Source organism: Lithobates pipiens, unplaced genomic scaffold (assembly GCF_037356315.1).
Source record: "Lithobates pipiens isolate NorthernLeopardFrog02 unplaced genomic scaffold, aLitPip1_a1.2 Scaffold_19, whole genome shotgun sequence".
NCBI classification, from domain to species: Eukaryota; Metazoa; Chordata; class Amphibia; order Anura; family Ranidae; genus Lithobates; species Lithobates pipiens.
Window position 1 is genome coordinate 223,257,424 of NW_027507764.1, and position 22,529 is coordinate 223,279,952.

The window sequence follows — 22,529 nt, forward strand, 5'->3', positions numbered from 1 at the left end:
GTCGTAAGGTCTAATACTTCATCCTGCTTTACAGTCGCTGGCTTTAACAGCATAGCTGTTGAAAGCCAGGTGCTAAGGGACCGAGGTCTGTCGGATTCGGTAATCTCCACTGTTGAGGGCACGGAAGTCATCTTCTCTGAATATTTTGCATTTTACGAGGAAGGCTTACATCTCCATGTGTGAGGAGATAGGGTGGCGTCCGTGTACATATTCAGTTTCCAGGATCCTGCTGTTTTTGCAGTGAGGGGTGGATCAGAAACTTGCCTTTAAGCACCATTAAGTTGGCAGGTGTCGGCTTTTGGCTGTCTTTTTTCAGCGACCTTTGGTGACTCATTCATTGGTGAATACATTTGTTCAGGGGGTTCGACATGTGGCCCCTCGGGTTCGACCACCGCTGCCTCCGTGGGATTTGAATCTAGTGCTCTCGGTGCTTCAGAAACCGCAGTTTGTCAATAAGGGGATCTCCCTAATGTTTTCAATCTCTCAAAAAATTAGTCTTTCTAGTGGCGATTACATCTGCCAGGAGTGTTTCTGGGTTGGCGGCCTTGTCATGCAACTCTCCCTACTTGATCCTCCACAAGGATAAGGCGTTCCTGTGCCTGCAGACTTCGTTTCTTCCAAAGGTGGTTTCGGCCTATCATCTAAATGAGGACATTGTGCTTCCGTCCTTATGTCCTCGGTCGTCACACCCCAAAGACGATGGGCACTGATATGCGGCACTGGTAGGCAGCGCTGATGGACACTGATGGTCACTCATGGGTGGCACTGATGGGCACTGAAAGGCTGAAACGATGGGTACTTATGGGTGGCACTGGTAGGCATTGAGTGGGCATTAATTAGCAGCTACCCTGGCACTGATTGGCATTTCCTTGGTGGTCCAGTGTGGATGGCCATCCTAGTGGTCCTGGGCGAGATCTGAGGAGGGGCTGAGCTGATAAACAATCAGCACAGACCCCCCCCGTCAGAGCTTCCGATTGGCTCTCCAATATTTGTGTCTGTCAGACGCGAGTGAGGAAAAGCTGATCAACGGCTATTCCTGTTTACATCTTGATCAGCTGTGATTGGACACGGCTGATCATGTTGAAGGTTCTTTAACAAGTTCAGTGCAGCGCTGTGTAAAGGCCCGTACACACGGTCGGACTTTTTGACAACAAACATGCAAATTAGCTGTTTTGGAGCAACATCCGACTGTGTGTACGCTCCATCGGACAAACTTTTTCTGTTTTCATCGGACTTTTGTTGGCTCTGCGAACGGACAAACTTTTTGACAACAGAAGTCCGATGGAGCAAAGTCCGACCGTGTGTATGCAAAAGCATCGGACTTTTGTACAAGGTACAAACACGCATGCTCAGAACCATTGCAAACGATCAGACTACAATACAGAAGTTGACCAAAGGTGGCGCTGGAGTCATTGAACGTCCTCTTTTGAAGCGGCGTCAGTACGTTGTGACGTCATTACGTTCGTGTTTGTTGTCAAAAAGTCCGACCGTGTGTATGCAATACAAACTTGTGGACAACACACTTTGTACAAAAGTCCACGGAAAAGTTTGTACAAGTCCGACCGTGTGTATGGGGCTTTAGACTGACACACCGCACCACCGATCGCCGCGAATCGTGCCCCCACGCGGCTGTTATCCTGAAGGATGTCATATGACGCCCATTCAGGATAACTGATCTACTGCCGGCCGTCATTCTGCTATAGGCCAGGCGGGAAGTGGTTAAAGAGCGTTAGTTGCAGTTCAGCTTCGATACATTTGTCAAATCTAAATTAGCTAGTGCATCTAATGTTATCCTCAATGCTGCTGCTGCTCAATGCAGACCTTACCGGCTGACATCAGAGCTAATCCAGGCTGGGAAAAGATCCCGACCATGTTGTTTGGGATACACCCAGAAGCCTGGACTGACAGCTAGTTCAACCTCTCAGTGATGAGTTGAGAGGCTGAGCTAACCCCCCCCCGACCAACGTTTTAGTAAGCGCTGGAGGGGCAGAGCAGAGTTGCTGATTGACAGTCACTGTGGGGGACAGATGCATCATCGGATTGGTGCTGCATCCGCCTAGGTAAGTAATGATTGTTTTTTTTTTTTTTTTTATCTCTCAAACTTCTTTTTTAAAACTAATGCAGCCACCATATTTAAGTATTATCCAGTCACAATATATTAAATGTTTGTTTTTGTATTTAATACTTAAACCACTTTCCACCTGGCCACTGCACATAAACAGCCGGGTGGGCACTCTATCCTTCTGAGTGGATGTTCAGGAACGTCCCTCGGAAGGAACTGGATCGCGCGTGCACATGCCTGCCTAGTGACGTGATCTCGATGCACTCGTGGCACCTGGACATGGCACATTGCTGATCTGCAGGAGGGCTCTGTGATTGGCCCTCCTGATCACGACGGCCGTATCCAATCACAGCCATCATGGGATGTAAACAGAGAGCCGGTTGCTAGGCGATTGGCTCTCCTCACACAGAAGTTGTCGGTGAAGACAGCGGATCGCTGCAGCCAGCTGGTGATCAGTGAGTATGAGCTGTTTTTTTACAGCTTTTTACACACTGATCACCAGTGTAAAACACACACATGTAAAACATGTACACAATGTAAAACACACATGTCCCCACACATGTTCCCACATAGTAAAAACACATGTCCCCCACAGATTTAACAGTAAAATCACATGTCCCAATGATTATCTGCACACACATGTCCGTGATCACCTGCGCACATCTGTACATGATCTGCGTACATATGTCCGTGATCACACGAACCAATTATTATACACCTTAACAGGATTTTTTTTTTTTACCAAAAACATGTAGCAGAATACATTTTGGCTTAAATTTATGATAAAATTAGTTTTTATTGGATTTCTTTTAAAATTGAAAGAAGAAAATATTGTGTTTCCAAATTTCCGCCTTTTTTATTTTTTGCTTAGATCGCAAAAAATAAAAAAACGGAGTCATGAGTAAATGCCACCAGGAGAAAGCTCTATTTGTGTGAACAAAATCATAAAAATTTAATTTTGTTTGGGTACAGAGTAGCATGACCGCACAATTGTCATTGAAAATGTCACAGCGCTGAAAGCTGAAAATTGGTCTGGGAAGGAAGGGGGTGAAAAGTGCCCAGTATTGATGTGTTTAATATATCATCCTTGGCCTGTTTTAAAGTCTGCTCAGTTTCCCAGAGTGTGTTTTAAAGTGATAGTAAAAAATGCAGCCTTACTATATTTTCAGAATTAAAAATCTGAGATTTGACCAGACTGGAGGCACAGAGCCAATAGTTTATTTTTGAAGGAGACAAAACTTGCTGGAAATATAGAGCACTTTTATATTTGATTAGCATAGAAGTCAAGTAAAGGACATGTTTTCACTTGAACTCTTTAAAGGCCTGGACAAATGTCAGTTTATAACTGAAAGTTTTATTTTTAGTTGCAGCAAATGTGAAATGCTCCCCTAGAAATATTGTAAACTCCTTAACCATACAGGAAAACCACTACTGTCACTTTTGATTATATACCATGAATGAAGAAGTTAAAACCTGTCTCTAACTGTCCCTTCAAGTTAACTAAACAATCTGCACTTTACTTTTTTGATGCTTTAATGATTAAAGCACCTTTTGATTTGTTGGGTTTGTTTTATCCTTCATTATCCTCCCTAATTTTTTGTTTTTGCTTTTGTAATTTATGTCAGTACGACTCGCTGAAGGATTCCTCCAGGAGAAGCGTGCACTCTGTATGTAAAAAGAAATTATGTGCATGGTGTGATGGCACTTATACAACATGTGTTACTGTGGAGTGGATTTATTTCTATTAAATGAAATAACCTGCCACTAATTTGTCTGCAAGTGTGGTTATTCTCAACTTTGACAACCTCTAACTTCTTGATACTAATAGTTTTTATTAGTGCCCTCTTAAAAGTAAGATGATGTTGATAAAAAAAAAAAAAATACATCTCCAAGATATTTCTAACATTTATTATATGGTGCATTAGAAACAAATATTTTTATTTTTTAGAATCATACCTACAACTCTTATGGAAGCAAGAATAAATCTTCTAATTCTCATAAAGACTTACTGGTTGGTACCAAAAATTATTTTGGTGACATTTGTCAGCATGTTTTTTTTTTTTTTTCTTGTATCTCGATACATTACATGTTAAATGTAGATTAAAGTGGAGTTCCACCCACTTTTACAAGGTGGTCCTAAAGGAAACCTCACCTCGTTTTCGGCTGTAGTGCACAACGTCATGTCCTCTTCAGCGGTGAGCCCTCCTCCTTCACCCCTGCTGCCTTCTGTCCCAGAAGACGAGCTGCCATTCACAAAGCGCTGCACGACTCGCATATTTGCAGTAGGATACCGGCTGTGAAGCCTGAAGGCTCCGCTACCGGTGTCCCTTAGTTGGAATGGCCGCGCTTGCACCAGAGCTGGTGGACGAATCTGCCTCAGAGGGAACGAAACCGCTGGCTCCCTGTACAGGTAAGTGTCCTTATTAAAAGTTTACAGCTAGAGTACTTGTAGCTGCTGACTTTAAAAAAAAATACTTTTTGATGCTGGAGCTCCGCTTTAGGTTTGGGGTGCAGCCATCTGGGATTTCTCTTCTACCTTGTCTGCAGCATAACTTCCACAATTTATAATTTTGTGAACTGTACAATTGACATACACATATTTAAGTCTTATCTTGGGCTACTAAAACATTCTCTGTAAATTGTTTGGGACAGGGACATTATTCATTGTCCCTTGCTACTTTCTACCCAAGTGCATTGCTATTCAAAATATGTTGATGTGGCATAAAGCCGGCAATATATGAATCACAATTTGACAATTTCAGCAGGTACTGGCCAGATTTTGATCCATGTGTGGACAGGGAGATTGCACAGAAGTTGGTCTACTGTTTGACTTCTTTGCAACCGTCCTGTTGGATTTATGCCATTCGGTCAGCGCTGTCGGCTGTAGCAGTCAGTGCTGATCTGTATATTCTGATATCGAGGAGCCTCCTGGATGTCAGCATACAATAGCTCTGTGAGTATGATTCCCCCATCCACCTCGAATCTGTGGATGAAGGAAAAGGGTCGGGTTTTTTTCATACAACCTGCTGGTTTAACCACCTCCTCCGGACCACCCACAGTCATTATACGTCGGTATTTTGAAGGAGGATATTATTTTTGTGGCAGCAGCTGCCGGTATCCTCTTCTTCAGTGAGCGGTCTAGTTTAAGATAAAAGTGTATTCTGTGGCGGATTTGCCGCAAGATCACCTTTTTCGGCAGAGGGAGACGGCCCCCCCTCCCGCCGTGATCCGGTGCCCTCTGCTGCTTACCAAAGCCATTGGCGGAGGCGATCCGATCCTTCCTATGTCCTGACATGGAGAAGAGTCAGGGAAAGATGAGCCCCCACCCGCCTCCATATCATTGCAGGACGGAAGCGACGTCAAAACGTCACTTCCGCCCATAGCTCTTAAAAGGCCATTTAAAAAAAAAATAATAATATTTAAATGACAAAATGTATTAATTTTTTTATTGCATTTTAGTGTAAATACGAGATCTGAGGTCTTTTTGACCCCAGATCTCATATTTAAGAGGTCCTGTCATGCTTTTTTTTCCTATTACAAGGGATGTTTACATTCCTTGTAACAGGAATAAAAGTGACACAATTTTAATAATAAAAAAAGTGTAAAAATAAAAAGTAAAAGGTAAAATAAGATTAATAAAAAAAAGTTTTAAAAGCGCCCCACCCTGACGAGCTCGTGCGCAGAAGCGAATGCATACGTGAGGTTCGGTCCTTAAGTGGTTAAAAAAACGCAACGTACCCATGTATGGGCTTCCCAAGGACCTATTTATATACAGTGGAGATAATATCTGTTTTTTGCCCATAGCTACTTATTAGGTTTTATAATGTGTTCGCAGAAAAATTAATGGGAAAGTTCACATTTTGGAAAATGTTACATGGTGTTCCCGTTCAACACAGTTTCCTGTGAATGAATGAACTAGAAGCACCATCAGCCATTGCAGCAGACGGCTTGTAGTTCTGAATGAACTTTGAGGGCACTGGTAGTTCATTCACAAGACATGCAGCTTTCAAACTGACAGCCCATATGCAGGTACAGGCTAAAACCTGCAGGGCTTGTCTGCAGAAGTCTAACATTAGACCCCTGATCCACTGATTACAGGTGCAATGCTTTTCAGGCTTTGCAGGAAAAAACTTCTTCCTTTTTTTTTTCTGCAAAGGTTAACAAAAAGGTGAACGTATCCTTTAAATCAAAATACCTGGTCGTTATGGGCAACAGCTCTCCTTTTCTTCCTTCATTTTCTTTGTTTTCTTTTTAGTGTTAACTAGACCTCCTAAATAATAAAAGGTCACTCAGTTAAGGTTAATATTTTGTGGCATAATGATGTTTTAGCATCATCAAAATGCCTATCTTACTGCCTATTGGGAGTAGTAAATATTCAGTTAAAATGATCAACTTCATTTTTGTGTCAAGTGGAAATCAAAACCATACCTCGATTTGCCTTTGATCGTTGTAAATGTGACAAAAGTGCAGGTATTCTTTAATGGACATATGTTTGTTATAACTTTAGGATGGGCTCCTCTAAAAAGCAATAGTTAAAAGATAAATATAGGTTTGGGGGTTTCTCCATGTTTGTACTTAAGTGGATGCAGCATCGGCCCCCCAGTGCCACTACACTGAGAACTGAGCCATCGAACAGCACCGATGGCATGGTTCTCACAGTTCCCCAAGCTCACTGGAGCTTGGCATGCTGGGAGGCTGAGACGTGTGTCAGTCCAGGCACCTGGCAGATCCAGACTCCTGTTGTCGGGATGACGCCTGCCTGGACTGAAGTCATTGACGTCACAAGGTGGGTCACAGGAGTGCAAAACGAATTCACTTTGCCAGAAATTGCACAAAGGGAAAAATCTTGGTATGGGATGGAGTAATAAATGCGGGATGTTTTATGAATAGAGGTGTGCATCTTGACTGGTCTCATTCAATTATGATTTATCCTGTCAATGATTCGATTAGATTCTGCAATGCATCACAGTGCCTGCCCAGTGCAGCCTCATGAGTGGCTATCCATGCAGCAACATCAGTGCGGCCTCTTCAGTGCCTCCTTTCACGCAGCCTCTGATCAGCTCACAGATCCCCTGCTGATCAGAGCAGAGCCAGCATATGACGCATCCGTGTCTGCTCAGTTTCTGTAGAGCAAACAGGGACAGAGCCTGCTCTGCTCTGTAGACAGCTGGAAGTAAACAGACTCCGCTGTCCATTTACACCCAACTACCCTCCGATCTGCTCCCCTTAAATGGAAGATGATCTGCCATCCTTAAGAATGAATGGACCTTCCAATCAGGTCCATCTGAAAAACTGACAAGCCGTGAGAAAGGGCCTAGCTGATTAGTTTCATTCACAGACCATTACACTGATATCAACTGCATGGCACTGTTGAGAATAGGGAACAAACTTTACTTGGGTGAAGGATACCGCCATCCAAAACAGATCCTTCAGTTTGGATGTTAATTGGTTAAATCTCTTGGATTCTGGAGTCAATATAAGCATTATACTATTGTCATTTCTGCCTCCTATTGAGGCTGTTACAAGGCCACACACTCACTCCTCCTGTTTTTATATTGGCATACTTATTTTGCATCCTGATTTTATTTTTAATTTTTTTTGATAAAAGGTTTGTTATTTGTCACTTGGCTTTGCAATACTTGCAAGGGAGTAGAGCTGAAAATTGGTGAGACGATCCTGCCCTCTGAGTCTCTGCGCAGTATTAGAAAAATATCCGTTATTCAACCCACAATTTTCTTTCTCCCTTAAATTCAATTATCATTTTGGGTAGGTTTTAGCCTTTTAGTACAAGTCTTCTATGTTTTTGTACATTAACTTTGTACTGAAAAATTTGTGGATTAGGCTATTATAGCAGTTCCTTGCTATTAATTTATGTTTAGTTGCTATGAATAGTAATATGCAAGTACACACAGTAAGGAATATATGCTATTAAAGACACACCAGCATTTTAGTCAATGTGTTTTGTTTTTCTTTTGCCTCTTACAGAGTGGACTTTATCATGATCAGCGAAACTATAGCAGTCTTAAATATAGCAAACCCTCTTCCAGCTACTACACTCGGGTCTGTTAACGTTTCTTCACAGTTTTTATTCTGCATGTTGTAAAATGCTTACTAGCTGGGGTTAACTGTGGAGCAATTGTCCTGGCATGTCAGATTAGGCTATTAGATGTAAGCATACACACAGTAGTATGTAACGTTGCCATACAAGGCCTGCAGATGTTGAAGTAGGAGGAAACTTCTGCAGCCAGCTGACACAAAACAGGAAATACTGTGATTGCTGTGGAACTGTTTCATAGAACTGAGAAATGTGTGTGTGTTCTGATCAACTTCATGAACTAAAATCACTTTTTTTTTTTTTTTTAGCCTTCACTGGTTATTAATACATGTTTTACAGTGAATTATAAAGAGCAAAAAAGCAATCAGAAGCGTTTGTCACTGTTATGTTTTGCATGCAGTTTCACGATAGTTGACTTGATTGAATTTTTTCTTACGTATGTCTGTGAAGGTTTAAATTTAATTGCTTAAGTATTTATTTTCCCTTGTTAGTCGACTTCTCTCTACAGTGAGCCGTCAGCCACTACTAGAAGCTACAGGGTTAGTACAAAATAGCTTGTTTTATGTCTGCACTGGATGGAGACAAGACATATGTGTGCGTGTCTGTCAAAAATGTGGTTCTTCGCTTTGTTTTACCATTTTTATGGTAATTTAAAGCCTTTGAAGCTCTTGGTCTGTTTCGCAATATTGGTTGCAATCTGTTTTCTAAAAGCTGAGAGCAATCACTTTCATATGCTTTACCAATTCGTTTTTCATTGAACTTCAACTGTGCTCACAAGCTTACCAAACTGCGTATTCTAATGTCCTGAACAGTTCTGTTTAATGTGCTTCTTACTAATTTAGTGAAAGGTACAAGCTTGACTGAGAGTAAATTAGAAACTCTAAATGCTAAATATTTTTTTCACAGACATCACCAAAGTTAAGTGCTACCTTGCCCCGAAGTTCAAGTTCGGTTAGTATTTGCAGTCTACTTGAACTGTTTAGCGTAAAGCACTATATATATATATATATATATATATATATTTAAACTTTTTTTTTTTCTCAACGAATACTCCTGTTAAGGTTTATACAGTTTGTCTATTACTTCGCTTTTAAACACGCTTTTATTAAACTTGGATTCATATTACTGCTTGGCACTGGGCAACTGTATCTGCATGAGGACTTGCAAGGAACAAAATTTGTTAGTGTTGCAGCTTACTGGCCCTTAGATTTTTTTCCTCTAATTTTTTATTTTTTTTTAACCTGGTAATTTTGCCATTACCTCATTTCCTGTCCTAAGGTGACAACCATACTGAGCAGCGTTGGTACCCTAGGAAAGGGCATGTGTTAAGACTACATATTCCGTTCATAACTCTCCCTTTGTACTCCAAGGGGGAAGGTGATACGTAGTCTATAAAATTAGCAGGGATACTGGCGGGTTACAGGATTTCTGGATGGATGAACAGATATTTAATCGTACATCATGGGACACAGAGCCATATTAATTACTATGTGGGTTATAGTTTACCTTCAGGTACTGGACACTGGCACAGCCTATACAGAAAGCTGCCTCCCTATATAACCCCTCCCACTACTGGGCGTATCTCAGTTTTTTCCCCAGTGTTTAAGGTGTTGGTCACAAGGGAAGATGTGCTGTGCTCCTCTGGAGAAATCCTTGCTGGGGCTAGCTACACAGCCGGATCCATTCAAAGTGTCTTTTAGGCCGAATAGAATTGTACGGCCTCGTATCCAAAGAAACGAGGCTTTGCCTGTAACGCTTCTCTTTTTAGAGAGCTGGACCCTGGGGATACAGTACTTTTGGTATTAAGGCCATAAAGGTTTACTGGTGGGGTGCTTTTTACAGGTCCAGGGTTGTGAGTTCCCCAAGGGTCATCGTTTCCTGAAGGTTTGTTAATGGAACCCACCGCGAAGGGTGAAGATTTGGTCTGTTGGTTTGACCGCAGAAAACCCTGCAGCGGGAAAGGTAAGTGGTGTTTTCTAAGGAATTTTTTTATTTTCTTTTGAAATGTCTCCTTTAAAGTAAATGTCATGCCTAAGTGTCACCACTGGGGGCTGTATGGAGCCTTCTCATGCTTTGCTCAGAGATCACGCGGTGTCACAGAAGCAGCAGACTTTTTTCCTCTGGCTTGCAGGCAGACCTCCGGTAAGTTTAGTTTTTTTTTTTTTGCTTCCTCCAGACACCCCCACCTGAGCTGAACTCTTCCCCTCTGCAAAAGGCTAAATATAAGGTAGAAATAAAAAAGATCGGCAATGCCGTTTTCTTTCACCGCCCCTACACGGCAGTGGTTTCCAGGCCTCCTCCACGCCATCCCTCCCTCACTCAGCCGATCCCGATGGATCAGAGGCCCGTGCCTGTTTAAAAAGGAGGGCACGATGTACGATGGGGGTTGGGCTTAGCGCGACGTTGGCATCCCCCAATGCGGAAGTGCTTTTTAAAAAGAGACAGAAGAGCAAAAAAAAGCATGAAAGGGGTTTTGGTGATGCAGGCATTTCCTATTTTGACACATTTACTATTTGCATCAGGCTGAGTATTATTGGCAGCAGCAGTAGCTGGACTATTGCTCAAGTAGTGGATGTGATTTCTTCTGGTAGTGCCTCTGCTTTTTGCATCGGGCTATGGTCAGAAGGGTGGTTGTAACACCCCCAAAAAAGAGCTAAAAGGGTCTCCCTCTAGCTCTGGAAAGCCTACTCCTCTCTACAAATGGCATTTTCCCCTGAGAGGGAGTGGCTGATCAGAGTGAGCATCAGGGCCATGAAATGTCTGCAACTGTTTTTAACACTGCAGCCCCTGTTTTTTATTTTTAGATCATTTAACAAAAAAAATGTTTAGGGACTTTAATTTCATCCCAGCGTGTGTCAAAATGCGACAGGTTCTCTTCTCTTCTATTACCCTCAGACTGAGGAACTAGGGGCAGGAGAAGATGAATTCCCTTGGGACTGTGGTGAGGCTGATGGCGCCTCTTCCGAGGTGTCAAATGCGGGAGAATCAGCTTTTCCAATCTTAAGATTGATGGCGCAATTTCTTGCTCAATGATCGCTCCACATTTATATACCCTTAACTGAGTGTTTGAGTTCATTAAAGCCTCCTCAAGCCATGCAGGCCTTTTCCTGTCCATTGCTGGAAATGCTTTTTTGTATCTGAGAGAATAACCCAAGCATCCCCCCCCCCCCCTCCTAAAAAGTTTTCGCATTTTATCCTATGGTGGAGGAATTACTTTAAGTAGTGTATACCAACAATTAACGTTACTATATCCTCTGTGAATAAGTTTGACTTGTCCGGCAGACAATGCTCAAATGCTTATAGATCCAACGGATAAATAGGTGGAATTCCTATTGAAAAAAAACCCCAAAAAAACACTTTCTCTGGCAGATTGAGTATCTCAGCCTGCGCTGACAGTAATTGCTTAATCATTGAGAAACCAGTTTAAACAGGTGTGCAAGGTTATCCTGCTCAGCAGGCCCAGGAGCCAGATTTATGTTTGAAATAGTTGCTATGAGAGATTTTATCCTTCAGGCCTTGCACCCTTCACTAAGCGCCTTGTAAGAAGCTCCTGGCTAGTCTTCCTTTTTGCAGCCAAACAGCTATTTGGGGATGTTTTGGTTAATGCATCCAAATAAATTCTAGTTGAAAGCACTCCTTTGCCATTTAAGAAAAGGAGTAAATGTATTTTCGTTTTAAAGCTCCTTCTTCTGTACCAAAGGCATCAGCCTCCAGGCAGTCACGGCGGCCTCCACTGTCAGGTTCATTCGAATTGGGGGAATTCTTCTGCAGTTCTCAAAGATATGGCAGGAAGAGTGTCAAGATGAATGGGGGCCTTCCTCAATAGCTCCAGGGTACAAACTGAAGTTTCAAGAGTTCCTGTCTTCTCGTTTTCTCAGATCAAACATTTCTAAGGATCCAGAGAAAAAGAAAAAAGTCATCATGGGGGTCCCCATGTAAAAACAGACTACTATTAGTAATATCTACTTTTCAAGGTGGAAAATCTTCATTTTCAGTGTGTAGCTCTGCTTTCCGGTCCAGCTACTGCACCTTGAGTGTCTACGTAAGTTCTGGCCCCTCTTCTAGCCAGATTAAGGACCCAAGGTATAACTATTATGTTTTATCTAGTCGATCTGTTCTTGATAGACCAGTTGGTAGCCCACTTAGACCAAAGTATGTTCGCCACATTCAACTACCTGGAATAACTAGGTTGGATTCTCTACCTAGGAGAAATCTTCTTTAAAACCATGAAGAAGGCTAAAATACTTGGGTCCGATCATAAGTATACCCAGAAAAAGGTATTCTTACCCCAGGCAAAGATCAGCGCCATAAAGGAACTGATTTAGGTGGTCGAAACAAGATTAATGTCTTCTATTCAACTTTTCATGAGGTTGTTGGGAAAGATGGTGGCCTAATTCGAAGCCGTACCTTATGCTCAGTTTCATTCGACATTCCCAGTGTGCCTGACTCCAAAGCCTACGGCCACATCACCCTGATAGCGCCCAATTTTGTCTAATCTTGGAGGCTAAGCAGGGTTGGGCCTGGTTATTACCCGGATAAGAGACCTCCTGGAAATACCAGGTGCTGTAGGCTGGGTGCGCCGGAGCCTCAGTTTATGGTTAATATCCAAAAATCTACTAAGGGGGAAATCCTTCCTTCAGTTACATGGGAAGTGGTAACGTATGCCAACTTTTTTTTTGTTTAGGTTAGGGAATGGTCCTAGAAGAGGTAACTGTCCAAGAGAAGTGGCCCAGATCAGAAATGGCCTTGCCTATTAACATTTTAGAAATTCAGGCAGAGCTCCTGGTCCTGAGGGCCTGAATGTTCAGTTTATGGTATTTTCCTGTTAGGTTTCAATCCAACAATGCCACAGCAATGGCCTATGTTAATCACCAAGGAGGCACAAGAAGTTATGCGGCCCAGAGAAAGGTTAATCATATCCTATCTTGAGCAGAAAGCAATGTACTTTGCTTATAAGTAGTCTTCATTCTAGGAATAGAAAATTGGCAGGTGGACTACTTGAGACCCCAGCATCTGTTCCCAGGAGAATGGTTCCTTTACTCGGGTATCTTCCTGTCAAAAATGGGGGACCCCAGACATAGATCTGTTTGCGTCCTGGTTCAACAAAGAAATCGACAACTTTGTGTCAAGAACAAAGGATCCGCTAGCATGCAGAACAGATGCCTTGCTATTCCCATAGAATCGGTTCTCACTAATTTATGCATTCCCTTCTATTCTGCCTGCGTCCACGACTTCTTCGCAGGATCAAGCAGGAAGGGAATTAGTCGATTCTTGTGGCCCCCAGTGGGGCCCAGGAAATCTTTGTATGCAGAGATCATAAAGATGGCAGTAGGGGGGACCCATGGACCCTACCATCACGACCAGACCTTCTCTCGCAAGGTCCGGTGTTCCATCCTACTTAACAAACACTAAATTTAATGGTCTGGCTATTGAGACCCACACTCTGAAGAAGTGTGGGCTGTCAGGTTCAGTAGTTTCTACCTTGGTCAATGCAAGGGAGCCGGCCTCCATAATTATATATTATGGAATCTGGGAAACGTATGTCTCCTGGTGTGAAACCAGGAGTTGCAGATGTTTTGTTGCCTGAAGCTCCTAAAAGAGGGCAGGCAGCATCGAAATCTACAATTTTTAAATGGATTCAACAAGTTATCATTCAAGCTTATGTGTTAAAGAGGTAGTTCTACCCTCTCAAATCAAAGAACATAACTCTAGGGCTGTTAGTCCTTTGTGGGCAGTGCATCACCAAGCCTCCATGGCTCAATGCTGCAAGGCCACAACTTGGTCTTCAATCCATATATTTACCAGATTCTATCTGGTGGATGTAAAAGGACATGAGGATGTCGCCTTTGGGTGCAGTTTACTGCAGGCAGCAGTATAAGTCCTCTGATCTCATGGTGCCCTACTTTGGTTGTGTCTCCCTCCCCTCAGTTGGCATTGCTCTGGGACATCCCACATAGTAATTACTATGGCACTGTGTCCCATTATGTACGATGAAAGAAAATGGGATTTTTAGAACAGCTTGCTTGTAAAATTCCTTTTCTTTTGAAGTACATCACAGGACACAGAGGTCCCGCCCCTCTTGTATACACGTGTATTGCTTTGCTAAAAAACTGACATACTTCCAGTAGTGGGAGGGGTTATATAAGAAGGCAACTTCCTGTTTAGGGTGTGCCAGTGTCCAGCACCTGAAGGTGGACTATAACCCACATAGTAATTACTATGTCTCTGTGTCCCTTGATGTACTTCAAAAGAAAATTATTTTACAGGTATGCTGTTATAAAAATACTATTTTATCAGGCCCCTTTCAAACGTTTGGGTGGCCACCTGATTTCTGCAGCAAGAATGTGTGGATTTTTGATGCTGGAATGACCAGGTTATGCGTCCAGGCTCAGATACCTGTCCCAAACCACAGCTCCCAGTGTGCATGTATATGAGAAATGGGCTGAGCCGCCGCTGCTGATCGCATAACCGGGTCATTCCAGCAGCAAGAATCTGCAAATTCTTGCCACAGGAATCTGGCGGTCGCACCAACCTGGCCACGTGAAAGGGGCCTTTAGAATTTTAAATTTTTTGAAAAATCTTTCTTTGTTTATATTTTTTAGATTAATTATATAATATAATTTTTTACTTTTGAAACCTGACTAGCTAGACTTTTCAAAATGGAAATTAAGAAAAGGTGCTTGTGCTTATGTGCTGGTAAAGTTAGATAGATTAAATATACATCTAGAGTGCTGCATGGCAGTATGGGGCAATATTTTCAGACAGTGCCTAGAAGTGGTATTTAACTAAATTCCTCTTTTCACTTTAGACATCACTCTATGTGGATGGCATTACTAATTCGTACAGTTCTCGAACTGTAAGTTTTCCCAATATGTTGAAGCTGAAGTTTATATCCCAACATCCTAAAAGCATTTAGTGATAATTAAGTGATTTTCTTTTCTGTGGTCAATCTGTCACCAGCCCTCTGAATATAGCTCCCATTCATCTAGAGCCAGCTCGACTAGAAGCAGCCCTGTGGTGAGAGCTCCCACTGCATGTTGTGTGTGCCATGTTCTAGAACCAACACCAGCCGTTACAGGATCGCTCTCTTTGTTGTGCATTTCCCATGACCAATAACAAGCCAGCTACAACTATGTGTGTGTGTGTGTGTGTGTGTATATGTATATATATATATATATATATATATATATATATATATATATATATATATATATATATATATATATATATATATATAATATTGTTTTAACTTTGTGAATTACCGTATATACTCGAGTATAGGCCGACCCGAATATAAGCCGAGGCCCCCAATTTACCCCCAAAAAAACTGGCAAACTTATTGACTCGTGTATAAGCCGAGGGTGAGACATGCCTGTCCATCCCTGTGTGTGTGTCCGTCCATCCCTGTGTGTCCGTCCATCCCTGTGTGTCCGTCCATCCCTGTGTGTCCGTCCATCCCTGTGTGTCCGTCCATCCATCCCTGTGTGTGTGTGTGTCCATCCATCCATCCATCCCTGTGTGTGTGTGTCTCCATCCATCCATCCATCCATCCCTGTGTGTGTGTGTGTGTCTCCATCCATCCATCCATCCCTGTGTGTGTCTCCATCCATCCACCCATCCCTGTGTGTGTCTCCATCCATCCACCCATCCCTGTGTGTGTGTGTGTGTGTGTGTGTGTGTGTCCAGCCTACCTTTGTCCCGAGCCTCCGTCCCGTGCCTTGCCTCCTTGCCTCCGTTCCGTCCCGTGCCGTCCCGTGCCGTGCCGTGCCTTGCCGTCGTGTCGTGCCTTGCCTTGCCTTGCCTCCGTCCCGTCCCGTCCCGTGCCGTGCCGTGCCTTGCCTTGCCTTGCCTCCGTCCCGTGCCCTCTTCGGCGGCCATTGTAAAATTCAAAAGCCGCGCCTCCTCCTTCGCCTGTGATAGGCGGAACACTGAATTTCCCAGCAGCCTGTGTTCCGCCTATCACTGACGTCGTATCATCCTCGTCCGTAGTACGAGGATGATACGATGTCCGTGATAGGCGGAACACAGGCTGCTGGGAAATTCAGTGTTCCGCCTATCACAGGCGAAGGCGGAGCCGGAGGCGCGGCTTTTGAATAGTAGAATGGCCGCTGTCTGTCTGCTCGACACGCTGATCGAGCGGGCAGACAGCGATGACTCGAGTATAAGCCGAGGGGGGCACTTTCAGCCTCAAAAAAGAGGCTGAAAATCTCGGCTTATACTCGAGTATATACGGTACTACTGTCTTGCATGATTCACATTTTAGCAACATGATAAAAGCATTTATTCTTCTATAATGGTTTGTCACACTACTGATGTTTTTATAACAAAAAAGTATATGGCTGGGATTATTTTAGGTGCACTGAACTACTTTTACTGAAGTGATGTTCAAGACCCCTTTCACACCGAGCTGCCTAGAGCGTTGGTAAAGCGGAGCTATTTTTAGTGCTGCTTTACCATCGTTTTAGAGGTGCTATTCGGCCGCTAGCGGGTTGGTTTTAACCCCCGCTAGCAGCCAAAAAGGGGTTAAATCCGCCGACAAAACGCCACCAGTGGGGTGTTTTGCTGGCGGTATAGCAGTGCTGCCCCTTTGATTTCAATGGGGAGCAGCGATGGAGAAGCGGTGAGTTCACCGCTCCAAAGAAGCTGCTGGCAGGACTTCTTCTGATGCCCTCGTGCTGCTCCAGTGTGAAAGCCCTCGGGCTTTCACACTGGAGTGAATGGAGCCACTTTTTTCAGGTGCTATTTTTTAGCGCTGTAGCTCCTAAAAAAAAAAAAAAAAAAAAAAAAAAAAAAAAAAGCCCACAGTGAGAAAGGGGTCTTTTATGTTTGGTGGCTCTTAAAGCTCAGATCTGTTCAAGTGTAAAATGTAGTGTACGTTTACATCATTTTAAGATGGTTTTGAAAATTATTCAGAATTCCATGGAGGAGTATTTGATATATTTTTTTGCTTTGCCCTGGGAGGGAAAGTGTTCTGAAACAAAGTTCCTCATGCTAATACTAGTGTGAGAGGGCAACTTTCAGTTTTCTTCAATGTGTAATGTATGATGTGTAGGCTCTCTGTATGATCGTGAATAAACACAATGCAAATTTTCCTAGACCAGTATAATCATTACAAATACATGTTTAATACAAATTTTCTTCTTGAATGAGAAGTTTGTTGCTTATGGCAGCCAGATTGATATACTCTTAGGTTTTCAAATAGAATAAAGCTGGCCATACATGGATCGAAATTTGGCAAGTTCAGCAGGGACCAGCCTAGTTTTGATCCATGCATGTGCAGGTTGGTTGTACACAAGTTGATCTATTGATCAACTTGTGTACAACCAGCCTGTCAGGTTTTTTCCAGAACGATCAGTGCCGCTGGCTTTTATAGCTGGCAACGCTGATAATTGTTTTGTGAAAGCAGTAAAGGTTTCCTGCTGTTAGAAAACAATACCACAGTGGAAGAAATTTCCACATGGAATGTGTAGATGGGGGAATCGAGGCATTTTGTTCCGTTCGACTCGTTGGTTGACAGCAAAATATGTATAATTCTTAAGGTATGGGACCTGTCAGCTTGCATTACATCGGGGATACTCAACCTTTTGAAGAGCATGGGCCACATTGAAATTAAATGGTTCAGAATTCTGAATTTGAGCATAATCCGTAATGAAGATTTGGAACCACAATCAAATTAGGACCAATTTCGGTTGGATGTTCACCCACTGTTTAATCACAAAAAAACTATTAACCAGATCACCATTTATCCCCCTCTTGCGCTCAGGTGTGGCCAGCCCAAAAAAGTTTCCAACCAGTGTTGCAACTTTTACTATACTGGGGTCTTTGCAGCCAACCCTTGAATTGCCAAAACAAGGACTGGATAATCTAAACAAAAATCAGGCCAGGGACGTGCAATAAACTTCTTTATTCAACAAAGATCAAATGACACATAATGCACTCGTATGCTCCCAGAATGACACAAAGCTTATGACACAACTGTGAGAATCCACCTTCAGAACCCCTGTATGGATGGCACTAGGTGTGATTCACTCAGCTAAGGGCTCCTCTCCCCTTATTTATATGTTGGCAAAGAAAGAGAAGAGCAGGAAGTCGACCGCAATAGTGTCTTGTGTATGACAGCTGCTGGGATTATGTCGAGCGGCATGCACCCAAAGGAGCCTGTGTGGGGTTGCTATATGCTTGAGTCCGCAGGCCAAGGGTTGAGCATGCCTGCATTAAATTATGTGTTTTTTTAAATTGGCTTAAATGTAAAATTGGCCTACGTTCAATACATCCTATAGGGCCTGTATTTTATTGATTTTCTTTTGCATGTCATGAAACTGGAATAGCATATTTTTGTATTCGTTTTTCATCCTTTTGGTTGAAATGCACATAACTACTTTTGATGCATTTGATTCTGATTTATAAAAAAATATAGAGTGCTTGGTTCATCATCAGCACATTAAATTGCTTGTGCAAAACAATTTTAATGACTGCATATTAGCAACATTTCGGGGTCACCATCACATGTGCATTATGACAGTTTACTTACTGGCTGTAAAACTTAGCATCGCTTGTATGTGATCAAGAAAGTGATTGTAAAGTTATTTTATTTTTCAATAACAAACATGCCATACTTCCCTCGTTGGTGCTTTGGTTTGCAGAGAGCAGCCCCGATCTTCCTCTTCTGGCTCTGGGCTCCTCCTCTTCTCTGTTTGAAACCATAGGGAGCCGCTTCCTTTGGTGGCACACGTGTTGGCTCAATCCTGAGCTGTGATCTGTGTCCATTGACACACACAATGCGTCTTGGCCCTGCCCAACGGCACAGCTGATCTTGGGCATAGTATTGGATCTACATCAGGAACAGATACGTTTTTGGTGGGGGCCTCACAGTAGATGTTTCTTTACCTTTTTAGAGAGGTTGTAAACCTCCCTCCACTGTACCTATAGGTAAGCCCTAGCCCTAGAATAAGGCTTACCTATAGGTACTATAAATCTCATAAACATGTGCAGTTTAGGAGATATTTACTGTATACTGTGCCGGTGATGTCATCGGCACATGTGATCTGAAGGAACGGCCATCCTTGCCATTTCTTCAGAAGTCTGTGCCATGACCAGAGGCTCCCGTGCGCATGCGACATCACGCGGCTCTGGCAAGTCACACAGCCAGAGTCCGTGGCCACTGGAAGGAAGACGGGCAAAGATGGATGCGGCGTGCTTTGGTTGCGTGTAAGTGTCACATAATGTTCTAGTATGCGATTACTTTACAGGGAAGGGTAAAAAATTTTTTTTCAAGATTTACTTCCTCTTTATTGCAGAGATTGCATTAAGGTAAAAAAAAACCTTCAGCCTTTCCAACCGTTTTAAAGATATTATAAAGCTTCCCACCTGCACCTCTTGTTTTCACGGTGCATTGGATGTGCATTGATGATGTAGTTTTCATGTTGTCATTTGTTGCCCTGTACACACAGCCTTTAGTAGTGTGAATCTTCACATTCCTTTGGTGTCCGTTTATGAAGAAGTGATCAGTGGAGATCCAGAGGATCGCCGCTGATCACAGCCCATAAACAGTTTGTAAACCAGAGATAATCAGGGGGAGAAGTATTTGAGCTTGTTTTCCCGCCAATTATCTCCACACACTGAGAATCCTCACTGAATGACACAGTAACGGCCAGTTTATGAAGCTGGGATCTCAGCGCTTCACTGGCGATCTGTGTCAGAATTCACACTCCCCGATTCCCCAGCTCAGAGGTGGAGAATCGGGGAGTGAAGAGAGAATGTGGGGGGATCCGAGGAGGAAAGAGGAAGATAATTAACTGCCTTATGCCTCGTTCAGACCCCCCCAACACTGTAACCATGTCCCCCTGTCATATTTATGTGTATACATATATATATGTGTGTGTGTGTATATATATATATATATATATATATATATATATATATATATATATATATATATATATATATATATAATATACGTGTGTGTGTGTGTATATATGTCTGTGTGTGTGTATACATGTATATATAATGTGTGTGTGTATACATGTATATATTATGTAGGGGGACGCTTTATTTTACTAACATTGATCACACCGTGTGTAAGTGTATTGAGCTGTGATAATTTATCACTGCTTAATAAATTGACATCTCTGTGTATCGGTGAATTTCTAGTACTGTAATCTCGTAAAGTCTCACGAGATTACAGTATTAGGGGCCGTTCGCCAGTGTTGGAAGCGTTTGTAGATCGCTTCACTCCTCCAAGGGTGAAGCGATCTACTCCGCTTTATAAACTGGCATACAGAGGAGAAAGATCTCCTCTGTGAATGCCGGAGAATGAAGCAGTGAATAGATTTCACTGCTTCATAAAAGGACACCTTTGTCAGCAGTTTGTGTTTGTGTTCAGATATGAGGCATATCACTGCACAGGGTGTTGCATGACCTCTGTCTTATGTGCGAGGACTGCATTTTCCTGTGAAGTAACCATCTATCCCACATTCCCTGGGTCTCTGGTGCTGGTGGAGGTGAGGGGTAGCAACACGGTAATCACATCCGACAGCCGCAAACACACAGAGAGCTCACTCGTGCAGCAGGAAGATGTTTCTTTTATTAGATTAGCATTCCTGCATTTGTGATGCGACAGAGCGGATGGCATCACTTTTGTTGAAAGTTGTTTTAACCCTTTAGTGAATAAGGACAAGCTAGGTGAGCAGCCGTGACCCTAGAAACTGAAGCCAGAATATGTGAGCCCATTGTTACAAGTTAAAGCAAATAAACAGCAAATGGAATATATCTACAAACAAAAAACATTTTTGAAAGTGTACACTACCTTTTAAAATTGCTTAGTATAAGCAACATGATGTGCTGATGATGCATGCACTGTAGACTCATATTGACTTGCACCATTCCTTGCATTCATTCCAACACTTTTGCTTTGATCCTGCCATAAGGAGTATACCTGAGATTCCTCCATAAATAATCTAAATGTAGGGAAATGTTTGAGCAGCATTAATAGTGTGTGTTCTTTTTAGTGTACAGATGATGAGGGTTCTATATCTTCTTGTAGCGCTGGACGGGGGCGAAAGGATAGTGTGGTGAGCCTAGCTGCATGCCAGTGTTTTCATGTTTGAGGTTATAAAAATAAATTCACACATGATGCTTTATTTATTTTTTATTATTTTTTTAACTGGTAATAGGAAAGATTATATTAAAGCAGGCGAATGTCAAACTTGACAACTTTTTTTTTTTTCATGTTCTATATCTAGCAGCCAAAAGCTTTATCTGCACACTAGGCATCTTATCTGCCTATGTTTTATTTTTTTTGCCTTCTGTTTCTGACAATTTTATTTTTAGTAGCTTTGTATTTTACTGTTGGCCTGCTGAGTTGATTATGTCTGCTTTTTGTTTCTTCAAATTTGTGTATGATATAGATAATGTCAGATTTGTTAATTGAACAACAGGTAAAGAGACCCGAATGGCACACCGCTGACCGAAATGCATAGAAAGCATTTTCTACAAATCCAATTTGGAAACAATCTTTTGACATTGATCTGCCTGGCAATGTAATATCTTTAATGTTTTACAAATGTAGCTCTACTGCTAGCATATTAATGTCTATATCCAATTAGTATGATGTTATGCACTCTTGCAGCCGGATGATATTTATTTATTTATTTTTTGTTTATTTCAAGTCATCAGACTTTTCTGACCAGAGTGAATCTGCAGCTGATTATTTTAGCCGCTCCAATCGTAGGGGAAGTATAGTGTCTGATGATGTCAGCATTGCTGATCTCAACAGTGTGAGTTGTAATGCATGGTTTTGTGCCAAAAGCAGCGTGACTAATATTAGATTTTACTTCACTGTTCCAAGCTAAGATGATGGATCACAAAGTCTTGTGAAATATTTTTAACATTAGTGCATGCAGAAAATAGTCTGCTTTATAGCTTATGTCTTTCTTATATTACACCAGTTTAATATGTACTTTTAAGTAACAGCTTTTTATTTTATTTTCTTTTTTTCAAAGCATTTATGTCCTATAAGACTATTCTCAAGTGGTATGCAGTTCTGTTTATTTAAAAACAAATTGTAAAGCAAAACATGCCTTTGCTGCAGGTTTGTATAGATGAACCTTTCTCAACCAGTGTCCCATGGAACCCTAAGGTTCCTGAGCTGAGGTTGCTCAAGTTTTTTAAACCATGATTAATGGTGAATTCATCTCCCACTTAAACTGACCAACAATGCAGGGGGGAAAGTTTCCACAAACAAGTGTAAGTAGTCACTTCTATAATGTAAGGGGGCAACACCACAACTTTTTTTCAAGATTGTTACTGAAAATGGTGTATAGCACAGGGGTTATTAAAAAATAAAAAATAAAATCTGCCCTGGCTGTCAAATACAATGGGGTAAGCACATTCTTTTTTCGAGATTTTCTCCAT

General features: G+C 42.2%; 1 protein-coding gene and 1 pseudogene across 18 annotated transcripts in view; both read left to right on the forward strand.

The window, feature by feature from the left end:
- LRRFIP2 (LRR binding FLII interacting protein 2) overlaps positions 1-22,529 on the forward strand; it is a 183,844-nt gene that overhangs the window by 104,087 nt on the left and 57,228 nt on the right. For 8 of the 18 annotated variants that reach the window (XM_077491726.1, XM_077491733.1, XM_077491737.1 and 5 more), the window contains 9 exons: positions 3,688-3,729; positions 4,011-4,073; positions 8,048-8,122; positions 8,609-8,656; positions 9,024-9,068; positions 14,926-14,973; positions 15,078-15,134; positions 21,125-21,187; positions 21,785-21,892. The exons of 6 other annotated variants lie outside the window; for them this stretch is intronic. In XM_077491726.1, the coding sequence (XP_077347852.1) occupies positions 3,688-3,729; positions 4,011-4,073; positions 8,048-8,122; positions 8,609-8,656; positions 9,024-9,068; positions 14,926-14,973; positions 15,078-15,134; positions 21,125-21,187; positions 21,785-21,892 (549 nt within the window). The remainder of the gene's footprint in view (positions 1-3,687; positions 3,730-4,010; positions 4,074-8,047; positions 8,123-8,608; positions 8,657-9,023; positions 9,069-14,925; positions 14,974-15,077; positions 15,135-21,124; positions 21,188-21,784; positions 21,893-22,529) is intronic. 4 more of the 18 variants (XM_077491729.1, XM_077491744.1, XM_077491731.1 and 1 more) reach the window with 3 other exon arrangements.
- Positions 12,571-12,689, forward strand: LOC143998599 (5S ribosomal RNA; annotated as a pseudogene).